Source organism: Hemibagrus wyckioides, linkage group LG13 (genome assembly GCF_019097595.1).
Source record: "Hemibagrus wyckioides isolate EC202008001 linkage group LG13, SWU_Hwy_1.0, whole genome shotgun sequence".
Taxonomy (NCBI): domain Eukaryota; kingdom Metazoa; phylum Chordata; class Actinopteri; order Siluriformes; family Bagridae; genus Hemibagrus; species Hemibagrus wyckioides.
The window spans coordinates 21969210-21992380 of NC_080722.1; the positions used below are offsets into that span (position 1 = coordinate 21969210).

Genomic DNA, 23171 nt, shown 5'->3' on the forward strand with positions numbered 1-23171 from the left:
GTCTTTTTCCACTTACAATGTTGTTATTCTGACTCCATAACTTGCTATTTCCGTATACTCAATCTCATTACATTGACATGTTTACTGGAGTAACTCAATATTTTGTCCTGTAACTTAGGATTATGAAATATTACCTTTATTTTAACTAATTGTCTCATTATTTCAAATTATTACCTTCTTATTTTGAACTAACTTATAAAATAAAAGGAACCAGATAAATCAAAAGAACCAGGGTTAGAAATAAGTTATTCTGACTTAATAAATTAAATAACTTATTTTGATATAGCAACTGTCAATATAATTTTTTGATTAATTTATTCAATTAAATAAACATTTTAATCATTAAACCAAGTAGGTTTTTGGAGTTTTTTAAAATGTAATTTATGCACATTTTAATTAGTAAATATGTATTATTCTATTATATATATATATATATATATATATATATATATATATATATATATATATATATATATATATATATATATATATATATATATATATACAAGATATATATATATATATATACAAGATATTATAAGATTATTGGGTCTATTCCTAGGTTTATATAGTCTATGTGATGTGCATTTATTTCTAAAAGGAAGTAAAAGTAAATCTCAATTTCAAGCTATATATATATATATATATATATATATATATATATAAGAATAATATATAAGAATAATGAATCATTTGATATATATGAATATTTGAAACATATCGTACAAAGTGACTAAATAACACATTTTCTGTATAGAGCACTGATGCATCAACAAGTTACATTTGATCAGCTGTTAACAAACCAAATACAAAGATTAATATTGTTATATATCCTGTGACCTGGTGATGGATCAGAGAGGGAAAGCTCCTGATCAGTCAAGGAGTTCAGTTCTTACTCTGATGTAACTGTGATCATAAAGGAGATCGTTGATGCTGACGTGCGTCTGCTGTGTGTGTGATGGACTGGCAGGAGGCAAGGAGCCTCGGCGGAAATCTTTTGGCTAGCTAAATTATTCATTCATCATCTTCACAGTGTGAGAGCTTAAACAGGTAAACAAACACATTTCTGCCTTTTTTTTCCTGACAACCAAAACCAGCATGACGTGCAACAAATGGCACGACTGTGGAACTCTTTCAGGTGACTTCATTGTGTAATGAGCTACAATCCGATCCCTTTTGTATGTGTTTACTTCCCAGCTCTAACAGGCCTATTTTATATAACAAACTGATTTTACACACAATAGTTTAGCAACATTAGGGAAGCTTATCAGAGAATTAAACACAGCAGTCTGAGGTTAACTAGCTAGACAGGTTTACTAGCAAGCTAGCTATAGTTTTACATAAGAAAAAATAGCTAATACACTGATTTAAAAGTGCATGTGATTGTTGATAAGGTGAGGTTTTCTGTTTAGTTAACATTCACAGAAGGAGTCACTGGTGTTAGTACAAGGTAAAGCTCCAAGATTTCTTCATCTCAGGCTTTGCGGTTTTTCAAGCTAAGTATTTTTGCCTTTCACACCGTTTTTTCCCTTCAGGGGTGGCCACAGCAAGTCATCTCTCTCCACCTATCCCTATCCTCTGTTTCCTCAACTCTTGCACCCACTAGCTTCATATCCTCATTTATGCATCTTTTTGTAAGTAAAGAGCGTTACACTTGGTCTTTGCATGTTTGCTTTGTAAACACTGGGTCTGTAGTTCCACCTACGTCACACGTGACCTTCTGACGTGATTACGTACTACGTAGTGTCATGGACGCGCATCCTAGAGCTAGTGCTAGACGAGCTTTTGTGGTTAAAAAGTATACGATTTTTTTTTTTCTAAGAAAATAACAGATGGTGTGGCTAGATAAGACCCTTCTTCCTCGGCTGGGATCGTTTAGAGCCCTCTGAAGCTGCATTTAAACTACATTTTGAAAGTTCACACCCGCAGGCACCATTGAAGTATATGGAGAAATATCCTGAAACGTTTTCCTCAAAAACCATAATTTCTTTACGACTGCAGAAAGAAAGACATGAACATCTTGGATAACCAGGGGGTGAGTCAATTATATGTAGATTTTTTTTCTGGAAGTGAACTTCTCCTTTAAGCTTCACACATACAATTAGTAATGTGGAAACAGCGACACCTCGTGGACGTGTGTGTTAATGACGTACGGTGAAATCACTTCCGCGTTCACACTTCCGTATTAGCCTCACCTACTTTCATATTTATACGTCTGTGTGTGTGTGCGTGCGTGAAAGAGGGACAGAGAGAGCGACACAGAGAGAGAGAGAGAGAGAGAGAGAGAGAGAAACAGATGTGTTCTTGAAATCTCCAGGGCGTAGGCTTATTAACAATTATTCAGGACACAAACATTTATTAATCTGAATTAATCTGGAAAAAGAGAAAGAGGTGTGAAAGAGTGTGAACATGGAGAGGTGAGTCTTCTGTCTTGTGTGGGTTTATTGTTTATTGTTTTTATTGTATACTGTAAATAAACCCTGCATTTAAAGTCATTAACATTCTTAAAATTGTTACCAGCTAGTTGTCACTTGGATGATTTATTGTCATAGCTGAAGGTTATTTTAATTCAAGTGGAAATGTCACCAGCAGGGATTCGTATACAACTGATCTGATGTTCTAAAGTTTCTGATTTGTCTCCTTCAGTCCTGCAACTATTGCCCACTACAAGGCTGGCATGGTCCTGAGTGGTGTGGGTGATGCTCTCGGCTACCAGTGGGAGTTTGAATATTCTGGACCGTGTATACATCAGGTATAACACACTTAAAGTAATGTCTATATGTAATAACCAGTCAGCAGCTCTGCTGATGACAATCTTGCCGTAACTCTGTAAAGGTTGGAAATATTACTTATATACTACTACTACTACTACTAATAATAATAATAATAATAATAACAGCAGTGCCAATTACATATGAACCAAATATATGAACTAATATTTTAAGGCTTCGTTATATTTCAAGACAACAAGCAGGAAGTATGTGGACACCTGACTATCACACCTGTATGTGGTTCTTCCCCAAACTGTGGCCTCCACACAATTGTTACAGCAGACTATTGTTTACCTTTACTGGATCTTCACTAGTTTTTCTTCTCTAAAACTAAGAGGCTCAAACACTGTTCCAGCATATGACGATGAACCTGTGCACGAAGCAGCTCCATGAAGACATGATTAGTCATGAATGGAGTGGAAGAACTGGAGTGTCCTGCACAAAGAACACCTTTGGGATGAACTGGAACAGCGCTTTTACGTTACCTCCTCACCCCAACATCAGAGCCTGACATCACTAATGTTTTTTTTTTTTGTTTTTTTTGTAAATAAATGGAATTTGATCCTCTTTCAATTTTCCTAGGCAGTTCAGAAGCTTGGAGGACTGAAGAACATCTCCGTTAGCCTTCCTGGTTTCCCAGTCAGCGATGACACGGTGCTGCACTTGGCGACCGCTGAAGCTTTAATCACAGGTTCTTCCTCCTATTACTACTGAATCAACCTTTCCAACAGCATGCTTGAATCCACAGTGGCAAAAGCGCACATCATTTCCTGTTGTTATCTCGTAGGTAAAGAAGGTGAGGAGCTGCTGCATGAGGTGGCTTTCCATTACAAAGAGGGTATGAAGGATATGTCGGGGAGGGCTCCAGGAGCTGCATCTATCTGTGGTAAACAAACAAAAAGCCTTTTTGTCTCACAACATGTTAAAAACAAATCAATGTTTTGCTTTATACTTCTGGTGTTCCATTATAGGTGTGGATCAGCTAAAACCTGGAACTAAAGGAGGCTACAGAATAGCTTATAACAAAACAACTGGAGGATGTGGTGCTGCCATGAGGGCTATGTGCATCGGCTTGAGGTTTGACTAAATAACGATATACTATGCAGCATACAGTATGCCAAAACATTTCTAATCTTTCATTTGAATGACCTTACTTCCTTCGCACCAGATACCCTCGACCTGAGCAGCTCTCCTCATTGGTCGCAGTTGCAATAGAGACTGGAAGAATGACCCACACTCATCCAACCGGATTCCTTGGGGGAGTGGCTTCTGCATTGTTCGCAGCCTACGCCATCCAGCGACGTCCAATCACAACCTGGGGGCTGGGCTTAGTGAAGGAGGCATGTCCAATAGCTGAGGAGTTTGTAAGGACTGCGGGATATGCCGTTCCCGAGACGGAGAGAGACTGGGGATACTTTACTGAGAAATGGGAATGGTACGGTGAGACACCTGATGTGTGTTATAGCTCCTGAGTAAATCTGGAGAAGTACTTCAGATGTTTGTAACAACCCATGCAATCCACACATGCAAAGAAATCAAACCACAGATGTCCATAAACTAAGTTAAGTGTAATAATGTGAAAAGACACAGGGAACACGCTTACTGAAATTTATTTAATACTTCGTACAAAAGCCTCTGTTGGTAATGACAGCTTCAAGACGCCTTCTGTATGGAGAAACTAGTTGCATGCATTGCTCAGGTGTGATTTTGGCTCGTTCTTCCACTTAGACAGTCTTCAAATCCTGAAGGGTCCGTGGGCCTCTTCTATGAACTCTGATCCTTAGATCCTTTCCATAGATTTTCAATTGGATTCAAGTCAGGTGATTGGCTGGACCATTCTAGCAGCTTTATTTTCTTTCTCTGAAACCGGTTGAGAGTTTCCTAGGCTGTGTGTGTTGGGATCACTGTCTTCCTAAAATGTCCACCGTCATGTTATCTTCATCATCCTAGTAGCAATGAATGTCTCTGTACATTTTTCCATTCATCCTTTCTTCAATTAAATAAAATTTGTCAGTACTGTTTGCTGAAAAGCAGCCCCACACCATGATGTTCCCTCCTCCAAACTTCACTGTTAGTGTGGGGTTTTTGGGCTGATGTGCAGTGCCATTTCTCCTCCAAACATGGTGTGTATTATGGCATCCAAAGAGTATCATCTAACCAGGTTATATTCTCCCAGTATTTCACAGGTTTGTCCAAACTTTAAACAAACTTCAACAGGATTTTTCTTCAGCAATGGAATCTTGCATGGTGAGCTTGCATATAGTCCATGGTGGTTGAGTTCATTACTTACTGTTTTCTTTAAAACAATTGTACCTGTTAATTCCAGGTGTTTCTGAAGCTCTCCACATGTGGTCCTTGGCTCTTGGACAACTCTTCTGATAATTCTTTTCACTCCTCTGTCAGAAATCTTGTGAGCATCACCTGGTCATGGCCAGTTTATGGTGAAATAGTGTTCTTTCCACTTACACTTTCTGGCCCCAACAGCGCTGACTGGAACATTCAGAAGTTCAGAAATCCTTCTGTAACCAATGCCATCAGTATGTTTCGCAACAATAAGGTTGTGAAGGTCTTTAGAGAGCTCTTTGAGATGTTTGGTAATAAGACAACTTTTTATAGACCATCAGTAAGCAGCTGATATTAATTTGCACTGACCAGGGGCAGGATTGCTTTCTAGTTACTGATTGATTTCAGCTGGTGTTTTGGCTTTCCATGCATTTTTGCACCTCCCTTTCTTCATGTGTTCAATACATTTTCCCTGTCATTTCACATTACACATTACACATAACTTAATTTATGGACATCTATGGTTTGATTTATTTGCATCTGTTGTTAGCAACATCTGGTGAAAATGTCATGTCAATAGCACCTTTAGAAATATATTTACTGAGAAAAATGTTAACATGTTCAATACTTATTTTACCCGCTGTAAGTGAAATCGCTTTCTTCTCTCAGGTATCTAGAGTTGAGGGGTTTGTCATCAGGAAACGGTCCAGTCGTCTTTCCTGAGGCGTATGGACCTGTTGAACGTGACGCGGCATACAAGAGCTTCAGCTGGTCTGGATGGGGGGGGAGCAGTGGCCATGATGCACCGATGATAGCTCTGGATGCCCTCCTGGCGGCGGGGTCAGACTGGGAGGAGCTAATGAACCGAGCAGGATTCCACGGAGGTCAGCAATTTCTCTACTGTTTAACTATCCAAAAAAAGGTTGACTGGTCTAGCTTCTATTAACAGTGAATATTCTATGGCTATATGACAAATTCGTCCTCTCACGCCACTCCAAATGAGCACTGCGCTTATGACATGGTTTCATTTTGCATGACATGCTTTTGCTTTGGTTGTGTCTTAATCTTTTCACCTGTTCTGTGTCTCATATTGATTATTTTTTTCATTTCTACTTTGCACTTTCACTTCCTTCTTGCAAACATTTATCATGGAGTCATAGCATTAAGATCAAGCCTTGTTTCTTCTTTTGCACTTCCTGGTTTTGGCCTTTGCTTTTTCCCCTGTTTTTTAACTATGGATGCATGCCCTTTTAAAAAACAAACAAAAAAAGCACAGACTTTTCTCAAGTGTTGACTTGTTGGCCCTAAAAGTTTGTAACTGCCACATACAGTGCCTTGCAAAAGTATTCACCCCCCTTCGAATTTTTCATGTTTTGTTACATTATAACATGTAATTTAAATGTTTTTTTTTTATCTGAATTTTATGTGATGGATCTGCACAAAATAGTCTAAGTTGGTGAAGTGAAATGAGAAAAATATTTATAAAAAAGCAAGATTCACCCCCTTTGCTATGAAACCCCTCAAAAGTTACCAATTACCTTCAGAAGTCACATAATTAGTGAAATGAAGTCAACCTGTGTGCAATCTAAGTGTCACATGATCTGTCAGTATAAACACACCTTTTCTGAAAGGCCCCAAAGGCTGCAACATCACTAAACAAGAGGCATCACACCATGAAGACCAAGGAGCTCTCCAAACAAGTCAGGGACAAAGTTGTTGAGAAGTACAAGTCAGGGTTGGGTTATAAAAAAATATCCAAATGTTTGATGATCCCCTGGAGCACCATCAAATCCATCATTTTCAAATGGAAAGAACATGGTACCACAACAAACCTGCCAAGAGAGGGCTGCCCACGAAAACTCACAGACCGGGCAAGGAGGGCATTATTTAGAGAGGCAGCACAGAGACCAAAGGTAACCCTGAAGGAGCTGCAGAGTTCCACAGCAGAGACTGGTGTATCTGTGCATGGGATCACAATAAGCCGTACACTCCATAGAGCTGGGCTTTATGGAAGAGTGGCCAGAAAAAAAGTCATTACTTAGTGTTAAAAATAAGAAGGCACGTTTTGAGTTTGCCAAAAGACATGTGGTCGACTCCCCAAATGTATGGAGGAAGGTGCTCTAGTCAGATGAGACTAAAATTGAACTTTTCGGCCACCAAGGAAAACGCTATCCCATCACCCCAAGAACACCATCCCCACAGTGAAACATGGTGGTGGTAGCATCATGCTGTGGGGATGTTTTTCAGCAGCAGGGACTGGGAAACTGATCCAAGTCGAGGGAAAGATGGATGGTGGTAAATACAGGGATATTCTTGAGCAAAACCTGTTTCAGTCTGCCTGTGATTTGAGACTGGGATGGAAGTTCACCTTCCAGCAGGACAATGACCCGAAGCATACTGCTAAAGCAAGACTCGAGTGGTTTAAGGAGAAACATTTAAATGTGTTGGAATGGCCTAGTCAAAGCCCAGACCTCAATCCAATTGAGAATCTGTGGTCAGACTTGAAGATTGCTGTTCACTAGCAGAAACCATCCAACGTGAAGGAGCTGGAGCAGTTTTGCCTTGAGGACTGGGCAAAAATCCCAGTGGCAAGATGGGGCAAGCTCATAGAGACTTATCCAAAGCGACTTGCAGCTGTAATTGCCGCAAAAGGTGGCTCTACAAAGTACTGCCTTCAGGGGGGTGAATAGTTATGCACACTGAAGTTTTCTGTTATTTTGTCCTATTTGTTGTTTGCTTCACAATAAAAAAAATCACATTTTCAAAGTTGTAGGCATGTTCTGTAAATGAAATGATGCAAACCTTCAAACAATACATTTTATTTCCAGGTTGTGAGGCAACAAAACATGAAAAATGCCAAGGGGGGTGAATACTTTTGCAAGGCACTGTATTTGTTCTTTTGGTTGTGTGCAGGAGACAGCGACAGCACAGCGGTCATAGCGTGTTGTTGTTGGGGTCTGATGTACGGGATGAACGGAGTGCCTAAGTGTAACTATGCCAACCTGGAGTACAAGGACCGGCTGGAGAACTGCGCTGAGAAACTTTACGCTCTATCACACTGAATTCCGCACATCATTATCTTATATGTTGATACATGACAAGATAAACTTAGGAAAACTGTACTTTCTTGCATTCATTAATTTAATCTTTTATGCAATAATTCATCTATCTGGCTTATTTCACCCTTTTTCCTAGTCAGGGTTCTGGTGGATCTGGATGCTATGCTGTAATCCCTAGAATTGATGCCTTTAAAGTCCATCACATTTTATCTATTTCCTACACAGCCTGTTTTACCCAGTCATCTTATTTTTGTCTATGCAATAATAATGTCAGTAATGCTGGAGATGGATGGTGAAGACAACTGATGAGCAAAGGCTGCATTTAATTTAGGAAGGGCACTTTAAAGAATGTAAAGATGAAATCATTGATTTAACATTATTTAATGTTAATAAATCATTTCAAACAGTCAGGATTGATTTCTTAATGTTCTGTTTCAGTTTTCATGAATGCAGATGGAATTGAGTATACAAATCGATCAAGGTTCATGGAAGGTTTATTGTCATCCCAGAACATGTAGTACATGAAAGGGAACAAAACAATACAAAGGTCCCAGTGATAGCAGGCAAAAAAACTTAGGAGAAACTATAAATTTAAAACTATAACTAAAAAATATGACTTAGAAACACTAGACAGTAATAGACACTATATTGGCAAAAGTTTTGGGACACCCCTCCAAATCATTAAACTCGGGTGTTGTTTTGAGTCCTGACCTCAACCCCATAAAACACCTTTGGGATGAGTTAGAGCAGAGACTGTGAGCCAGACCTTCTTGTCCAACATCAGTGCCTGACCTCACAAATGTGCTTCTAGTGGAATGGTCAAAAATTCTCATAAACACACTCCTAAACCTTGTGGAAAGCCTTCCCAGAAGAGTTGAAGCTGTTATAGCTGCAAAGGGCGGGACAACTCCTTATTACATTCATGTGCATGTAAAGGCAGACATCCCAAAACATTTGGCAATATAGTGTATCTAAGATATTCAGTATATTAGCATTTATTTTTATTAAGAGTTAAATGGGTTAATCTAATGTTATGTTATCTAAAGTCTATTAACATCTAATGGCAAAAAATATAAATTGTTATATTTAAAATAAAAGCAGAGTGACTTACTAAGGGTTTGTTTCCTGTGTCTACCCTGCATACATGGAGTTTACATGTTCTCCCTGTGCTATGGAGGTTTCCTCAAGGTGCGCCAGTTTCCTCCTTATCCAAACACATGCGTTGCTGGCTGATTAGCAGCTATAAAATTGTCTGTAAGGTGTGGGGTGCATGAGTGAGTGTGTGTGTTGTGCCCTGTGATTTTTTTGGCACCCAAACCCTCCACCTTGTGCCCCGAGTCCCTTTGGATAAGATCTAGGTTCCCTCTGACCCTGTATAGGTACAGAAAATGGATGGATGGATGGATGGATGGATGGACAATTACTTAAAAAAAATCCTTACAGGATGCTATAGTAATGTTGTAATATACTTACTATAGCATAGTGTTTACTATATGTACTATAGTAATATAGTAAACACTTGAGTCATTTGACTATATCAGTTATATCAAATATATATCAATTATCAATTATATTTTATTAGTTTAATTTTTGAAACTAAGATCTGATGGTTTCATTCAGTCTGAGGGAGGAAAATAAAACATTTCCTTCTTTGTAGTGATTTCAGAGTTTTTGTACAATCCATATGTTTCCCCCACTCACTTGGTCCAGTAGCCGAATGATCATTAACTAATCCTAAAATAGCCGACAGCCTTCTCCTCTCCAGCTTCTATTTGTGGAAAGACCAGTCGCTGAGCAAAAAAACAGCACAAATCATCAAGAGCTAGTTTTCTTTTGTCGGAAATACTTGGCTTTTAATAGTCCAGTAAAAACTTAGAAAAGAATCGCGCGGAGTTAAAGTACAAGAAGGCCGCAGCGGGAAAAGTTAGGATCCGCGTTGTCGCCTGCGTGATTGAACTGACCTGCGAGCCACTGAACCGGCAGAGGAATATTAGCATGTCCCGGTGAGTTAGAGAGTGAGCAAAAACAGAACAAAAATAATAAGAGTAACAAATTAAACCAAAAAGTGTGGCGAACAGAACAGCATTTAGTATCGTAATTAAAGTATTTGTACTAAAGTGTTAAAAGTTAATATTATTTATGTAGTTTATATACTGTATATATATATATATATATATATATATATATATATATACTACCCCAACCTATGACGTCATATCTCAGAGCTTGTACAGATTGATTACTCACAGATTTATTACTTTTTTCATTATCTTAGATTAAAGTAAATTTTCTAACTGTCCAGCCAAATAATGTAACGTAAACTGACACAGGAGTCACTGTCCATGAAAAGTCTGTCCATTCAAATTGTATTTAAAAATAATTGAGTTTCTTTTGTCTAATCTAATCTCTGTATGTCTCTCTCTCTGTCCAGTCCTGCTGACCTGGAGCACTATAAGGCCGGCATGGTGCTGAGCGGAGCTGGAGATGCTCTGGGTTACAGGAATCAGCTGTGGGAATACAACGAGTCCGGTCCAGCCATCCATCAGGTCCGTCTTCTAAACAGATTATTATACATTATAAATGCGCAGTGATGTCCTCAGTATGTCTTACGCCTTCTTTTCACAAATACACAAGATTTAAGGACTTTCCATATAAGGACATATTTTATATTTTTTCTGTAAAAACTGATCATCAGTCAGGTTCTTTTCATAAAACCTTTATTACCATATTAAGTTGTCTTTATTTGTCACATATACATTACTGCGCAATGAAATTTTTCCTTCACCTATCCCATCCTTGGGGGTTTGGTGTCAGAGCACAGGGTCAGCCATGATACAGCACCCCTGGAGCAGGGTGGGTTGAACCCTAATTGAACCCTAAGTTCACCAAATTCAGGCAATTCAGATTCAGCTCAACCAACTAAATAAAATATATAAGCAAATGTTTGGGTTTGTTAGTTTAGTCATGCACATGTATTGTATTTTCCTCTTGTCATGAGCCTAAAATCCTATTTTTACACAATAACTGTATTCTCATTAAGAGAAGCTCCAAACTGATTAAAAGAGTTACTAATACATAAATCTGAAAAGTTAAAAGTACATTAGGTACAGTTCATGAAAGAAATAGGCGTCTGTTGTGGAAGTCATGTCAACTGGACAACGTTTCACTACTCATCCGAGCAGCTTCTTTAGGCTGATGGAGGCCCTCTGATTCTCTGATTGTTACCCTTAATACTTCATTACACTCTCTCCCTACTCTCCTTCTCTGGGGCAGTTACATCCTAACGACTCCCCTTACTCCTAACGTCTCCCCCCTCTCTCACACTTCCCCTTCTTCTCTTAATGAGGCTATCCAGGGAGGGGAGGATCCCTGACCCTGGGGGATACAAATATGTGGAATCCTGCCAACTTCCCTGAGACTGAAGACGCTGCTCGGATGAGTAGTGAAACGTTTCTAACTAGAACGAAGTCCAGTTGACATGACTCAACTTCCAGATAAACACACCTGGATGAATGAGAATCTTCAAAGACACATAGGTCTCGTGTGGTTAAATTGGTGGAGTAGCTACTGTAGATTTACTTTATAAAGCACCCTCAGACATTCAAATGGTTGTTAAAACTCATAACCTCTAAAAATGCACACTTGTTATGATTTGAATAGATGCAAAGGGGTTTTAGGGGTGTGTCTATAAAATCTGAAAATATTTTCCAAATGAATGTGTAATATTTGAAGTAAGACTTATGTGTATAGAACTACATTGCTTTCTAAATCTGTGGAATTTGCTTTGGTGACCTGCAAAGATTCCTATTGCTATACGATAAAAATAAGGTACTGTATATTCCTGCAGATAGTGTACAGTATTGAACATGCTGCTCAAGTACATTTGAATATCATATATACAGTGGGACACAGTACACAAATTTTTATACCTACAAAGGTTATACATAACAGAACTCTGATAACAGTTAAGCATGCTCTGTAGATGGCATAGTGAGCCCTATGTCTCCCTAAAATATTTTTATCACACATGACCACACTGTAGGAACTACAGGAGCTTGGAGGACTAAAGAACATCACAGTTCAACTTCCTGATTGGCCAGTCAGTGATGATACTGTCCTCCACCTGGCCACTGCTGAAGCTTTAGCCACAGGTTTGACTTTGAGAAAGGTTTGATTCATTTCAAAATGTTCCATGTTTGCATGTCTGTGTCTAAAGGTTACAAACTGCGTAAACAGAAGAGCAATTAAAATTCTGTCATAAATGTCTCAGTCAGTATTTAAACGCCATTACTGAGTAATTTCGATGGAGTGAAGGTGAATATAGATATATAAATTATCTCTGTATAAAGATAATTGTTACTGTCATGTAGGAAAGGAAGGAGAGGACCTGCTGCATGAGGTGGCGTCTCGTTATGTGGAGGGTATGAAAGACATGGAGGGAAGGAAACCGGGACCATCAAGCATCCTAGGTAAGTGAGTAATGAGTAAAGACCTTATTTTAGAGGCGCTGTTGGGGGACTGAAGAACATTGCTACCGGTTTCTCCATAGGTGTGTCTCAGTTACGCCCCGGTACTGAAGGGGGCTACAGAATAGCTTACAATCCAGAAGGAACAGGATGTGGCGCTGCCATGAGGTCCATGTGCATCGGTTTGAGGTGAGGACAAGGTCAATATTATAATATCCCAATGCAATGACATGTTTAAATCAGAACATTTTCGCTAACATCGATAAGAAACTGATCACCAAACTGAGTTTCTGAACACCAGATACCCTCAACCAGAGCAGCTCACATCTTTGGTCAGCGTCGCTGTTGAGACTGGTAGAATGACCCACCCTCATCCAACTGGATTCCTTGGTGCTGTTGCTTCTGCGCTGTTCACAGCGTACGCCATCCAGCGCCGTCCAATCACAATGTGGGGTCTGGGTTTAGTGAAGGAGGCTTGTCCAATAGCGAAGGAGCTGGTGAGGTCGGCAGGATACGCGGTTCCTGAGACAGAGAGAGACTGGGGATACTTCACGGAGAAATGGCAGTGGTGAGACTCTTGTGTGAATGTGATTATTGTCTAACGATATTTACAGGACATCATGTAACTGTTCAGCGGATAGTGAGGACAGCTGAGAAGATCATCGGAGTCTCTCTCCCCTCTATCACAGACATTTACACCGCACGCTGCATCCGCAAAGCCAACAGCATTGTGGCTGACCCCACACACCCCTCACACACACTCTTCACCCTCCTGCCATCTGGAAAGAGGTACCGGAGCATTCGGGCCCTCACAACCAGACTGTGTAACAGTTTCTTTCCTCAAGCCATTAGGCTCCTCAACACCCGGGACTGAACTGTTCTACACTCTCTCACACACACACACACACACACACTCTCACTCAGGACTGAACTGTTCTACACTCTCTCACACACACACACACTCTCACTCAGGACTGAACTGTTCTACACTCTCTCACACACACACACTCTCACTCAGGACTGAACTGTTCTACACTCTCTCACACACACACACACTCTCACTCAGGACTGAACTGTATATTAACTCTCTGTCTCTCTCACACACAGATACACACACTCTCTCTTGACTGTGTGGACACGCACACACACACACATAATTTATACTGTTCATTACTTACTGCACTACCTCTACCTGTCATCCGCTGCTATAGTTATATTTATGTTTATTCTATTTGCACTACCTCAACCGCTGCTGTGTATTTTTGCACAATATTTTTGCACAATACTTTTTTTTTTTTTTTACATCATTTCACTTTATCTATTTTATTTCACTTACATTCCAGTACACGTTCTTTTATTTCTTTTCAGCGCTACGTGTCCTGTGTTCTTTTGTGTTGTCTTTATTGTATTTATTGTCTTTTTTGCACTGTCTTGTCTATGCTCTGTTTGCACCTAGCTGCATACTGTGCACTTTACGTGGCTAAGACAAACTTCTGTCCTAGCTCTGTGGTGTTGTTTGTTGTTTTGTATTGAACTTGTTGTTGTATGTTTATGTAGCACCAGGTCCTGGAGAAACGTTGTTTCATTTCACTATGTACTGCGCCAGCTGTATGTGGTTGAAATGACAATAAAAGCTTCTTGAATCTTGAATCTCTTGTTCTCATAATAGTGCATGATAAACAATAAAATAAACAATAATGTGTTAAGGACTATGTTTTTATATGATGTCAGTCTTTTTTTCTTCTCTCAGGTATCTTGAATTGAGGGGTTTGTCATCAGGAACTGGTCCAGTGGTGTTTCCCGAGCGATATGGACCGGCTGAACGTGATGAGGCATATAAGAGCTTCAGTCTCTCTGGATGGGCGGGGCGAAGTGGTCACGACGCACCTATGATAGCTCTGGATGCTCTATTGGGGGCGGGGTCGAACTGGGAGGAGTTAATGAGTCGTGCAGGTTTCCACGGAGGTCAGCGGTCGCCTTTAAACTGTGTAGATTAAATGTAGACCAAAGTCACTTTCTACATTAACATGAGGGTCATGATGGATTCCTACCCCTATTGGAGAACTCTTAAAGATTTTATGTAGTAGCCTACAAACAAGGGTTATCCTTTTAGAGAAGGTTCTATAGAAGTAACTACCATGCAAATATTCCTTATGGAACCCTATCTGGATCCTATTACGTAATTAAGGAACAGTTTTAATATTGCGCAATAGTTCTCCAACTCCAAAGATGTATATTATTACCATGGAGCTGCCTACATTTTTCTGGCCCAGAAAATTTGCTCCACCCCCAGCTAAATAAAATACTGTGCGGTTTAGGCTTTTTGTTCTTGAAAGGTTGATGACTTTGTGCTCTTGTAAATGTGTGTGACCAATACGGTCAACTTGCTTTGCTAATCTAATCTACATTTTACCATGAAAATTTAACCATAAAGTTCTAGCAATCACCTGAACAGAATAATGAGATTACCTTTGCTATACACCTTCAGACTTGTCCAAAACAAGAGCTGTTAGAAGAAACTTGGACTACTTGGAATTTATCTTCCTGATAGTATTTTAAAATGTCCCCATAACAATAATATATTAGTATATAATAATAATAATCATTTGTAATAACAATGTTCTTTTGGTTGTGTGCAGGAGACAGCGACAGCACGGCTGTCATAGCGTGTTGTTGTTGGGGTCTGATGTACGGCATGGACGGAGTGCCTGAGTGTAACTACACCAACCTGGAGTACAGGGACCGGCTGGAGAACAGTGCTGAGAAACTTTACACACTATCACACTGAAACCGTCCGTTGTGTCATTGTCTTAAAACAGACTTATTACATTTAGTTAGTGGTTATGATGCATGTGCAGAAACATGCTCCTGTTTTAATACTTTCTGACCTTGCTAAACTTTTAGCCATTATTGTGCTTTATAAAAACCAAGAAAAGGTACATTATTTCTAATTTTTACAGCTTGCTAGCTACTTTTATGATGGTACTCACTGTACTGCATTGGCAGGAAGGAAAAAATAAGTGTTTCAAATCAATGTGTGTCTCCTACACATCAAGGTATTTTCTATACACATTTTAGTAGTCAAGTTAAAATCATATACCAGCTAGCTAATTAACTTAGTTACATATACAACTACACCAATCAGCCATAACATTATGACCACCTGCCTAATATTGTGTTGGTCCCCCTTTTGATGCCAAAACAGCCCTGACCTGTCATGCACTGTGTATTCTGACATCTTTCTATTAGAACCAGCATTAACTTCTTCAGCAATTTGAGCATCAGTAGCTCGTCTGTTGGATCGGACCACACGAGCCAGACTTCACCCCTGACCCTGTCGCTGGTTCACCACTGTTCCTTCCTTGGACCTCTTTTGATAGATACTGACCACTGCAGACCGGAAACACCCCACAAGAGCTGCAGTTTTGGAGATGCTCTGAACCAGTGGTCTAGCCATCACAATTTGTCCCTTCGTCAAACTCGCTCAAATCCTTACGCTTGCCCATTTTTCTTGCTTCTAACACATCAACTTTGAGGACAAAATGTTCACTTGCTGCCTAATATATCCCACCCACTAATTGGTGCCATGATGAGGAGATAATCAGTCTTATTCACTTCACCAGTCAGTGGTCATATGGCTGATCGGTGTATGTTATCAGAACATGAATAGAAACTTAGAAGAAACCCTATTGCAAATCCTAGCTAGCAAACTACACACACAATCTATCAGGTTGGGTTTCAATTGTGTTAAATAATTGTATATGTAAATAACTATTTTAAGTAGTGAAAAAATGATAAGCAGCTAATATATTTTATTTTATTAGTTCTTAGCTAAATGACATTGTGGACAAAACAATAAAGAAGCTGGGTAACTAGTAAACTGTATATGTCAGGTCATTTTGCATTTTACGTTTTATTCTTCTGTAAAGGTGAAGCTAAACAGCTAGATGATGCAGTAAAGCAGGACAATTCAATAAAAACTGCGTTTGTCCTATATACTATATTTTATCACTTTTTATTCTTATGAATTAGTGTGTTCATGTCTTGAGTATAAGTGCAGATAAAAATTTCCTTTTTTTTTACTCGCACCTATAAGCGTGATTACGGTTGTTAGCTGACAGTAATGGCGGCCTACTGCACGCGCCGGCAGAACGGCTGTGTTCCAAATGGTGTTCTACCTTTAGAGTGCACTACACAAAGTAAGGAAAATAATGGGTTTATAAACCCTACCTAGTGCACTACGCGTCTAATTTTGAGTCATTTGTGGCGCACTCATCAATGGTCAGGAGAAGATGTCAAGCATGAGACGATTCTGAGTTTAAATACACGGACCTGAGGCTAACTGAGGTAAAGGACATGTCTTTTAGAGAAGCTGATCCAAAGTAGATCCGGTCAGTAAAAACAGATTACATGTCCGGTCCTGCAATTAAGTAAAGCATGAAAAAATGATCCTTTGTTTGGTGTAACAAAATATCGCGCATTGGCAGAAAATACGCGATGATAATTGTAGACGTTTTTATAATGTATAACAAATATTGTGTTACTTTTGTTTGTTAACACAGTGACGCCATTAAAAGATGTGACGCATACAGTGACGCAATTAAAAGATGTATCATTATTTATCACATTATCTATATGTTGTATCGCTCAGCCTTTCTTTCTTTCTTTCTTTCTTTAGCTCTTTTTTAGCGCTTTCTTTAGCTATTTCCTCTTTTTTTTATGATGACACTTTGATGCCGATTTCTCATGTTACAACTACGGAGGCTGCTCGTCCGACATCATTTCCTGTCCAGAGGTCGGTCTCAGAGAGCCAGTGACGTCACCCACCACAAATATGACGTCATCGTTGTTGGTGGTGGCCATGCTGGAACGGAGGCGGCTGCTGCAGCAACCAGGATTGGAGCGGAAACGCTGCTCATTACACAGAAAATTGAAACGATCGGTAGGTCATGATGAGCTCTTTGTGAGTAGAATTGGTGCCAATCAAAATCCAGAACTCAGCAGTGATATGGTGTACAAGAGAATATTCTGTATTGCCTTAACAGGTAGCTCAGATCTTCTTTCGGAAATGTAAGGTTTCTAAATGCAATAACCTAATACTTTAAACCATAACAGGGACGTTTATGAGAGGTCTAGAGAAGCTGTGCTGCATCTTAAGCCCATTTTCTTCCAGGGGCACTGTCATGCAACCCGTCACTGGGAGGGGTAGGAAAAGGGCAGCTGGTGAAGGAGGTGGATGCTCTGGATGGCCTGATGGGTAGAGCAGGCGACTACGCCGGAGTTCACTTCTCCATTCTCAATCGCAGTAAGGGACCAGCAGTGTGGGGCCCGAGGGCGCAGCTGGATCGAGTACGCTACAGGGAGTTCATACAGGTAGCTCTCCATCTCTTCTGCTCAGTTTGAGTTTAGTGATCTGTTGGGATGTCACATGGGTGTATCCTGGCCTTATTTTCTCATGTTCCTTCCTTACTCAGTGAAACAGAACATCTCCAGTTTGACTTAGATTAAGTTTGAAAGTGATTCGTTTTCTGTCTCTAAAAACACCCTTCTTATCTTTTCTCAGTCACAGTTGCTGAACATGCCTCGACTGACTGTGATCGAGGGATCTGTGGAGGATTTAATTGTGTCTGCTCCTGACCCAGAACAACCAGGAAAACACAGAGTGACCGGAGTTCATATGGGTAAAGAAAGCGTTTGTTGTTTTTATCCCATTCCAGTTCACACCTACAGCTGTTCATCTCCATTCTCTCTGTATTTCTCTCAGCTGGTGGTGTTGGGGAAATACTGGCCAGTTCTGTCGTCATCACCACCGGCACTTTCCTTTCCGGGTCCCTCTTTATGGGCCAGACCACCTCTCCAGGAGGGAGGATGGGTGAACCCCCATCCTGCGCTGGTCTCTCCCACAGTCTGAGAGAAGTGCTCGGGTTGAAACTCGGCCGGCTGAGGACCGGAACACCACCTCGGATCATTAAGGACACTATAGATTTTTCCCTCACCAAGCTTCACCTTCCTGACCCACGGCCAACTCCGTTTAGCTTCATTAACAAACACACACACTGCAAGGTGAAGATTCTGCATACATTACTCACAGTAACATAAAGACAAACATATGCAAAAGACAAAACACTTTTATGGTTATTCCCCAAATCTAGTCTGCTTGAACTATTACTACTAGAATGTCATACTGAACATTTGCGATCGCACTTCCTGCTTTCTGCGTCATGTTTGTGTTTGTTTTGTAGCCTGAGGATCAGCTTCCGTGTCACCTGACCTACACGACACCTGGTGTAGAAGACGTGGTCTGTGAGAGCCTGCATGTGAACTCGCACATACAGCAGGACACCAAAGGACCCAGGTACTCAATGCAGGCAAAAAAACACTATTTCTATTCAGTTCCGAAACTAGTGCTACTCTCTAAGTGAGTAGCTGAATGCAGAATGACAGCATGGTGTGATGAACCAGAGTTAATGTCATTAATCCAAAGTTACACAGTTCATTTCTTTCCCATAGGTACTGTCCTTCCATCGAGTCCCGGGTTCTGCGCTTCCCAGGGCGACAGCATCAGGTGTGGTTGGAGCCAGAAGGGTTGACCTCTGACCTTGTGTACCCTCAAGGGTTGTCCATGACGATGCCCCCTGAGCTGCAGCTCCGGCTCCTCCGGGAAATTCCTGCCTTGCACCGGGTAGAGATTAGAACACCAGGTACATCTCTTTATTTTGGTGCAAAGGTGATCTAGCACACTAAAAGTGTATATGTATTAGTTTGGGATACATGATAGTGTATAGCATGATAGTGACACTCCAGCACAGGGAGGCTAAGTGAACACACTGTGATGTATTTGTATCTGTCTGTGTAGGTTACGGGGTGCAGTACGACTTTGTTTGCCCGATGCAGCTCTTCCCGTGGTTACAGGTTAAATACGTTCAGGGGCTTTTCCTGGCAGGACAGATTAATGGGACGACAGGCTACGAGGAAGCAGCAGCTCAGGTACAAAACACAGCACCTCTTACAGACCAGGTACAACACATACCACCCAAAACAACACAGAATCCAGCGTTCAGCCATTCTGTGGTGTAAATATTAATGTAATTTCTAGGTTAATGGATTTTCATCTGTTAATGGATTGTGCTGTTTGTCTCATTACAGGGTTTGTGGGCAGGTGTTAATGCTGGAAGGACCGCCCTCTCTCTCCCCCCTCTGTCTCTGTCCCGTACTGAGAGCTACATCGGCGTGATGATCGATGATCTGGTGAGTCGTGGAGTCACCGAACCATACCGCATGTTCACAAGCCGTGCTGAGTTCAGGACTTCACTCCGGCCCGATAACGCAGACCTGCGCCTCACGCTCCGAGGTACTGTGTGTTTATTCCATCAGCATCTCAAACACTGATGTACCTTTGCCTACCAAACTTTACTTAATTTGAATTGGAGGTTTATATTTTAATGTCAGAGTACACTGTAATGTATTGACTCTCAAAAATACACTGAAAGAGGAGTCATCTTTTCGCCACTGTAAAACATCACATCTACATATGAATTCAAAATGACTCACTGTTACATATGTGTTAGCATTTACTGGCCCCAGGAACCGCACCCCCTTCCCCAGTCTCATATTATTAATGTTTTGGCTTGGCGATCTTCCTCGCTTTTTATCATGGTCAGTTTATTAAATGCCCGTGATTGCCCATGCAGCATAATTCAGTGCATACATGAGCACACAGATGCCACAAGTGGCTAGTGTCACTGTGATGTACAGAGAGTATGCCGTCGCTCACACACCGGGGCCATGGCCAAGTCATGTTTCAAGCTTGCAACCTCCAAACAGCAGGGTGAAAATGTTGCAGCATTTGACAAATGTGAAGTTTCATCAAAACTGAAAATGAATCTGTGATTGTGACCATCTTTCAGACGCCTCTTTAATTGTATTGTCATATGCAGTAGCAGTGAATTCTGTGCAATAACTGTGTGGTGTGTTTTTTCCTAGGCTTTGAAGAGGTGGGGTGTGTATCATCAGAGCGTTACAGCGAGGCTGTGCGAGTGAGTCGTAATCTGAGCGAAGCTCTCACCGCCCTGCAGTCCTTCACATTGTCCGCCCCGCGCTGGAGAGAAAAAATGCAATACACTGGGATAAGTGAGATGAAAAGCACGCTCATCAGGTAATTACCCCGAGCAGCAAAGTAAAAAGAGATGTACAGAAACCATAGTCTGCCTAATAAATAAGTGTCTTAAAGCTCTGATGGCTGAATAATTACTGATAACTGTGTGTCTTCCAGTGGAGAAGAGATGCTGCAGCATAAAGAGGTCTCGTTTGAAATGTTGGCCTCCATCTTCCCTGACATCTTTGCACAATATATGGAATTTTCCCAGCGGATTAAAATTGAAGGTGATTATTTTATCTAAACGTGAAAATTGCTCTTTTGTTGAAGAACAACCATATAAGCAAAAACATTTTAAATAACAACAATATAAACACACAAACCAGAGACTAGAAGATGAGTTAGGACCAGCAGGAAGTGGTGCACCAGTTCTCTGTAATGTGTAGGTAGCAGTGGCGGGCCATGCATTTCACACCTAGGCCTTCACTGGTGTCCTTCCTGAATAAATCCACCTCTAGAGCATCATTATGACACCACGGCAATAGATACTAATCAACCGTTAAATAACAAAGTAAAAAAGAAATTAGTCTACAGTATTTCACATCTCACAAGGAATAGTCAATTTTATTACGGTTACTTTTCTCAAAAAAGACATTCTTGATGCCGTATGCAGCAAACTGCAATCTCCGGAGGACGCAGCATCTGAAATGAGACGCAGCAAATATAGAAACAATGTATAACAGTGCACTGTGTCACAGGCTCTTGTAGCAAACATGAATAAATTACATTACATATAGCAAAAAAACAAATTAACACAATTCAGTCTCACAAGTTTCCTTTCACTGCAGCAAAAAAAAAAACCCACAGCCCACCCCGGGGATCTGGAATGAAGGCAAACTGAAAACCCAGAAAAAAAAAGAAAACTCAAAAGCATAAATGGTTCTTGAAAAAGCTTACCAACTATTTTGAAGAATCATTCTTGAAAAGATGGATTTTCTTGAAAAGTCTGCCTTGAAAATGCATTTGTAAGGATGTCTGTGACCAAATCATTTTTGTCAGCCATTGTGAGTTAAAAAAAATATTATATATATATATATATATATATATATATATATATTATATATATATATATATATATATATATATATATATATATATATATATATATATATATATATATATATATTTTATTTAGTTTGTGCGGTTCGCTTATCATAAATATACACTACTGTAAGCAGCACAACCAAGAGAAAAGCTATGAAATGTAGAGAATAGACTATTGGGAATAATTTAATACACATTCATGGAAAAATATATTAAATATATTAACATGCAAGTCAGTGATTCAGATCACTGCTGTTTGGGCCAGCAGAGAAGACCTTGCTGGCCCTGATGGTCCGCCACTGGTAGGTAGTATGTGGTCTTCATTTCCTGTTGTTTTGACAGACAATAAGGAAGATTTGTAATTAACAGTTTGAAATGAGGTAAAAGTAAAGATATAGATCTGGGAGTGTGTGTGGTGTAAAAAGTGAAATGTAAATATTTACAGTACATAATGAGTTTCAATTTCTGAATTGAATTACTGAAATAAATATTTTCAATGATATTCTAATTAATTGAGATGCACCTGTATATGCATGAGAAGCAACCAAGAGGATAATAGTGTTCCTGAATATGGTGCTATGCTTCACAGTGGGGATGCTGTTCTCTGGGTGACGAGCAGTGTATGTTTATGTGTGTGTATATCTAAATATGTGTCTATGACCTGCTTTTTCCCATGTAGCTGTGTACCGTCCTCACTGTGAGAATCAAAAGAGAGAAATGGAGAGGATACAGGTGGAGGAGAGCCTCATGCTGCCTCCAGACCTCGACTACCGCTCACTTCCTGTGTCTCTCTCCGATGAGGTGCGAGAGGTACTGGATAGAGCGCGACCTGACACTGTGAGTGTACACATGTTTAAAAACATTCATGATAATTCTCTATACTGGATTAGCTCAAGGTTAACAATGTGAATATTTCTGATTTTCTCATCATGGTACATTATTTTGAGTTAATAAACAGATCCTGAAACCTGTGTCTGTGTGTGTGTGTGCGTTTCAGCTGGGAGCAGCAATTCGTCTACCAGGCGTCACTCCAGCTGCCATCGTCCACCTGCTCAACTACGTCAGCAAGACCAAGCGCAAAACAGCAAACAGAAGGACACGGATGTAGAGACACAAACTGACCAATCACATAGCCTCATGCAGGATCGTGAACCATAAGCAGCTTTTCAAAGACTGTTACAGTAAAGGACTTCACTTAACACTATGTGTTAGGAAACGAGTTTGTATTTTGCAATATCGAAATAAATTATCTAAATAAAAAAACTGTACACATGTTTAAAGTGAGGTAGAAAAATATCTTGTAAAACTGATGAATTGATAAAAGAAAATTAGCTAAATTAAATCTATCCTAAAATTGTATATATATATATATATATATATATATATATATATA

The 23171-nt window shown here is 40.0% G+C and overlaps 3 protein-coding genes across 4 annotated transcripts; all 3 read left to right on the forward strand.

Annotated features, from left to right (window-relative positions):
• The first annotated feature begins 2200 nt into the window (after positions 1-2200).
• LOC131363668 (ADP-ribosylhydrolase ARH1-like) lies at positions 2201-8523 on the forward strand. The gene is made up of 8 exons (XM_058406405.1): positions 2201-2417; positions 2647-2752; positions 3354-3462; positions 3559-3657; positions 3743-3848; positions 3940-4206; positions 5724-5938; positions 7968-8523. Exons 1-8 carry the CDS (start codon positions 2410-2412, stop codon positions 8114-8116), a joined length of 1059 nt encoding a protein of 352 aa, XP_058262388.1. The 5' UTR covers positions 2201-2409; the 3' UTR covers positions 8117-8523.
• Positions 8524-9695: 1172 nt separating this feature from the next.
• On the forward strand, positions 9696-16474 carry LOC131363667 (ADP-ribosylhydrolase ARH1-like). Its single transcript, XM_058406404.1, has 8 exons — positions 9696-10116; positions 10545-10659; positions 12156-12264; positions 12484-12582; positions 12663-12768; positions 12881-13147; positions 14330-14544; positions 15219-16474. Exons 1-8 carry the CDS (start codon positions 10109-10111, stop codon positions 15365-15367), a joined length of 1068 nt encoding a protein of 355 aa, XP_058262387.1. The 5' UTR covers positions 9696-10108; the 3' UTR covers positions 15368-16474.
• Positions 16475-16788: 314 nt separating this feature from the next.
• mto1 (mitochondrial tRNA translation optimization 1) lies at positions 16789-23047 on the forward strand. Of its 2 annotated transcripts, none has more exons than XM_058406402.1 (13): positions 16789-16926; positions 17258-17521; positions 17753-17952; positions 18143-18260; positions 18344-18642; positions 18822-18934; positions 19090-19280; positions 19436-19566; positions 19726-19930; positions 20563-20734; positions 20852-20961; positions 22458-22615; positions 22776-23047. In XM_058406402.1, exons 2-13 carry the CDS (start codon positions 17326-17328, stop codon positions 22884-22886), a joined length of 2004 nt encoding a protein of 667 aa, XP_058262385.1. In that variant the 5' UTR covers positions 16789-16926; positions 17258-17325; the 3' UTR covers positions 22887-23047. The 2 variants fall into 2 exon arrangements, with proteins under 2 accessions (XP_058262385.1, XP_058262386.1); XM_058406403.1 differs by having other exon boundaries at positions 16861-16970.
• Positions 23048-23171: the final 124 nt, after the last annotated feature.

Coding starts and splice junctions, on each gene's coding strand:
- LOC131363667 (XM_058406404.1), top strand. Junction 10,660..12,155: donor CCGGTCCAGCCATCCATCAG/GTCCGTCTTCTA, acceptor ACCACACTGTAG/GAACTACAGGAGCTTGGAGG. Junction 12,769..12,880: donor TCCATGTGCATCGGTTTGAG/GTGAGGACAAGG, acceptor TCTGAACACCAG/ATACCCTCAACCAGAGCAGC.
- mto1 (XM_058406402.1), top strand. CDS start 17,326: ATGTTACAACTACGGAGGCTGCTCGTCCGACATCATTTCCTGTCCAGA. Junction 19,567..19,725: donor ACGAGGAAGCAGCAGCTCAG/GTACAAAACACA, acceptor GTCTCATTACAG/GGTTTGTGGGCAGGTGTTAA. Junction 20,735..20,851: donor ATGAAAAGCACGCTCATCAG/GTAATTACCCCG, acceptor TGTGTCTTCCAG/TGGAGAAGAGATGCTGCAGC.
- LOC131363668 (XM_058406405.1), top strand. Junction 2,753..3,353: donor CTGGACCGTGTATACATCAG/GTATAACACACT, acceptor CAATTTTCCTAG/GCAGTTCAGAAGCTTGGAGG. Junction 3,463..3,558: donor CGCTGAAGCTTTAATCACAG/GTTCTTCCTCCT, acceptor GTTATCTCGTAG/GTAAAGAAGGTGAGGAGCTG.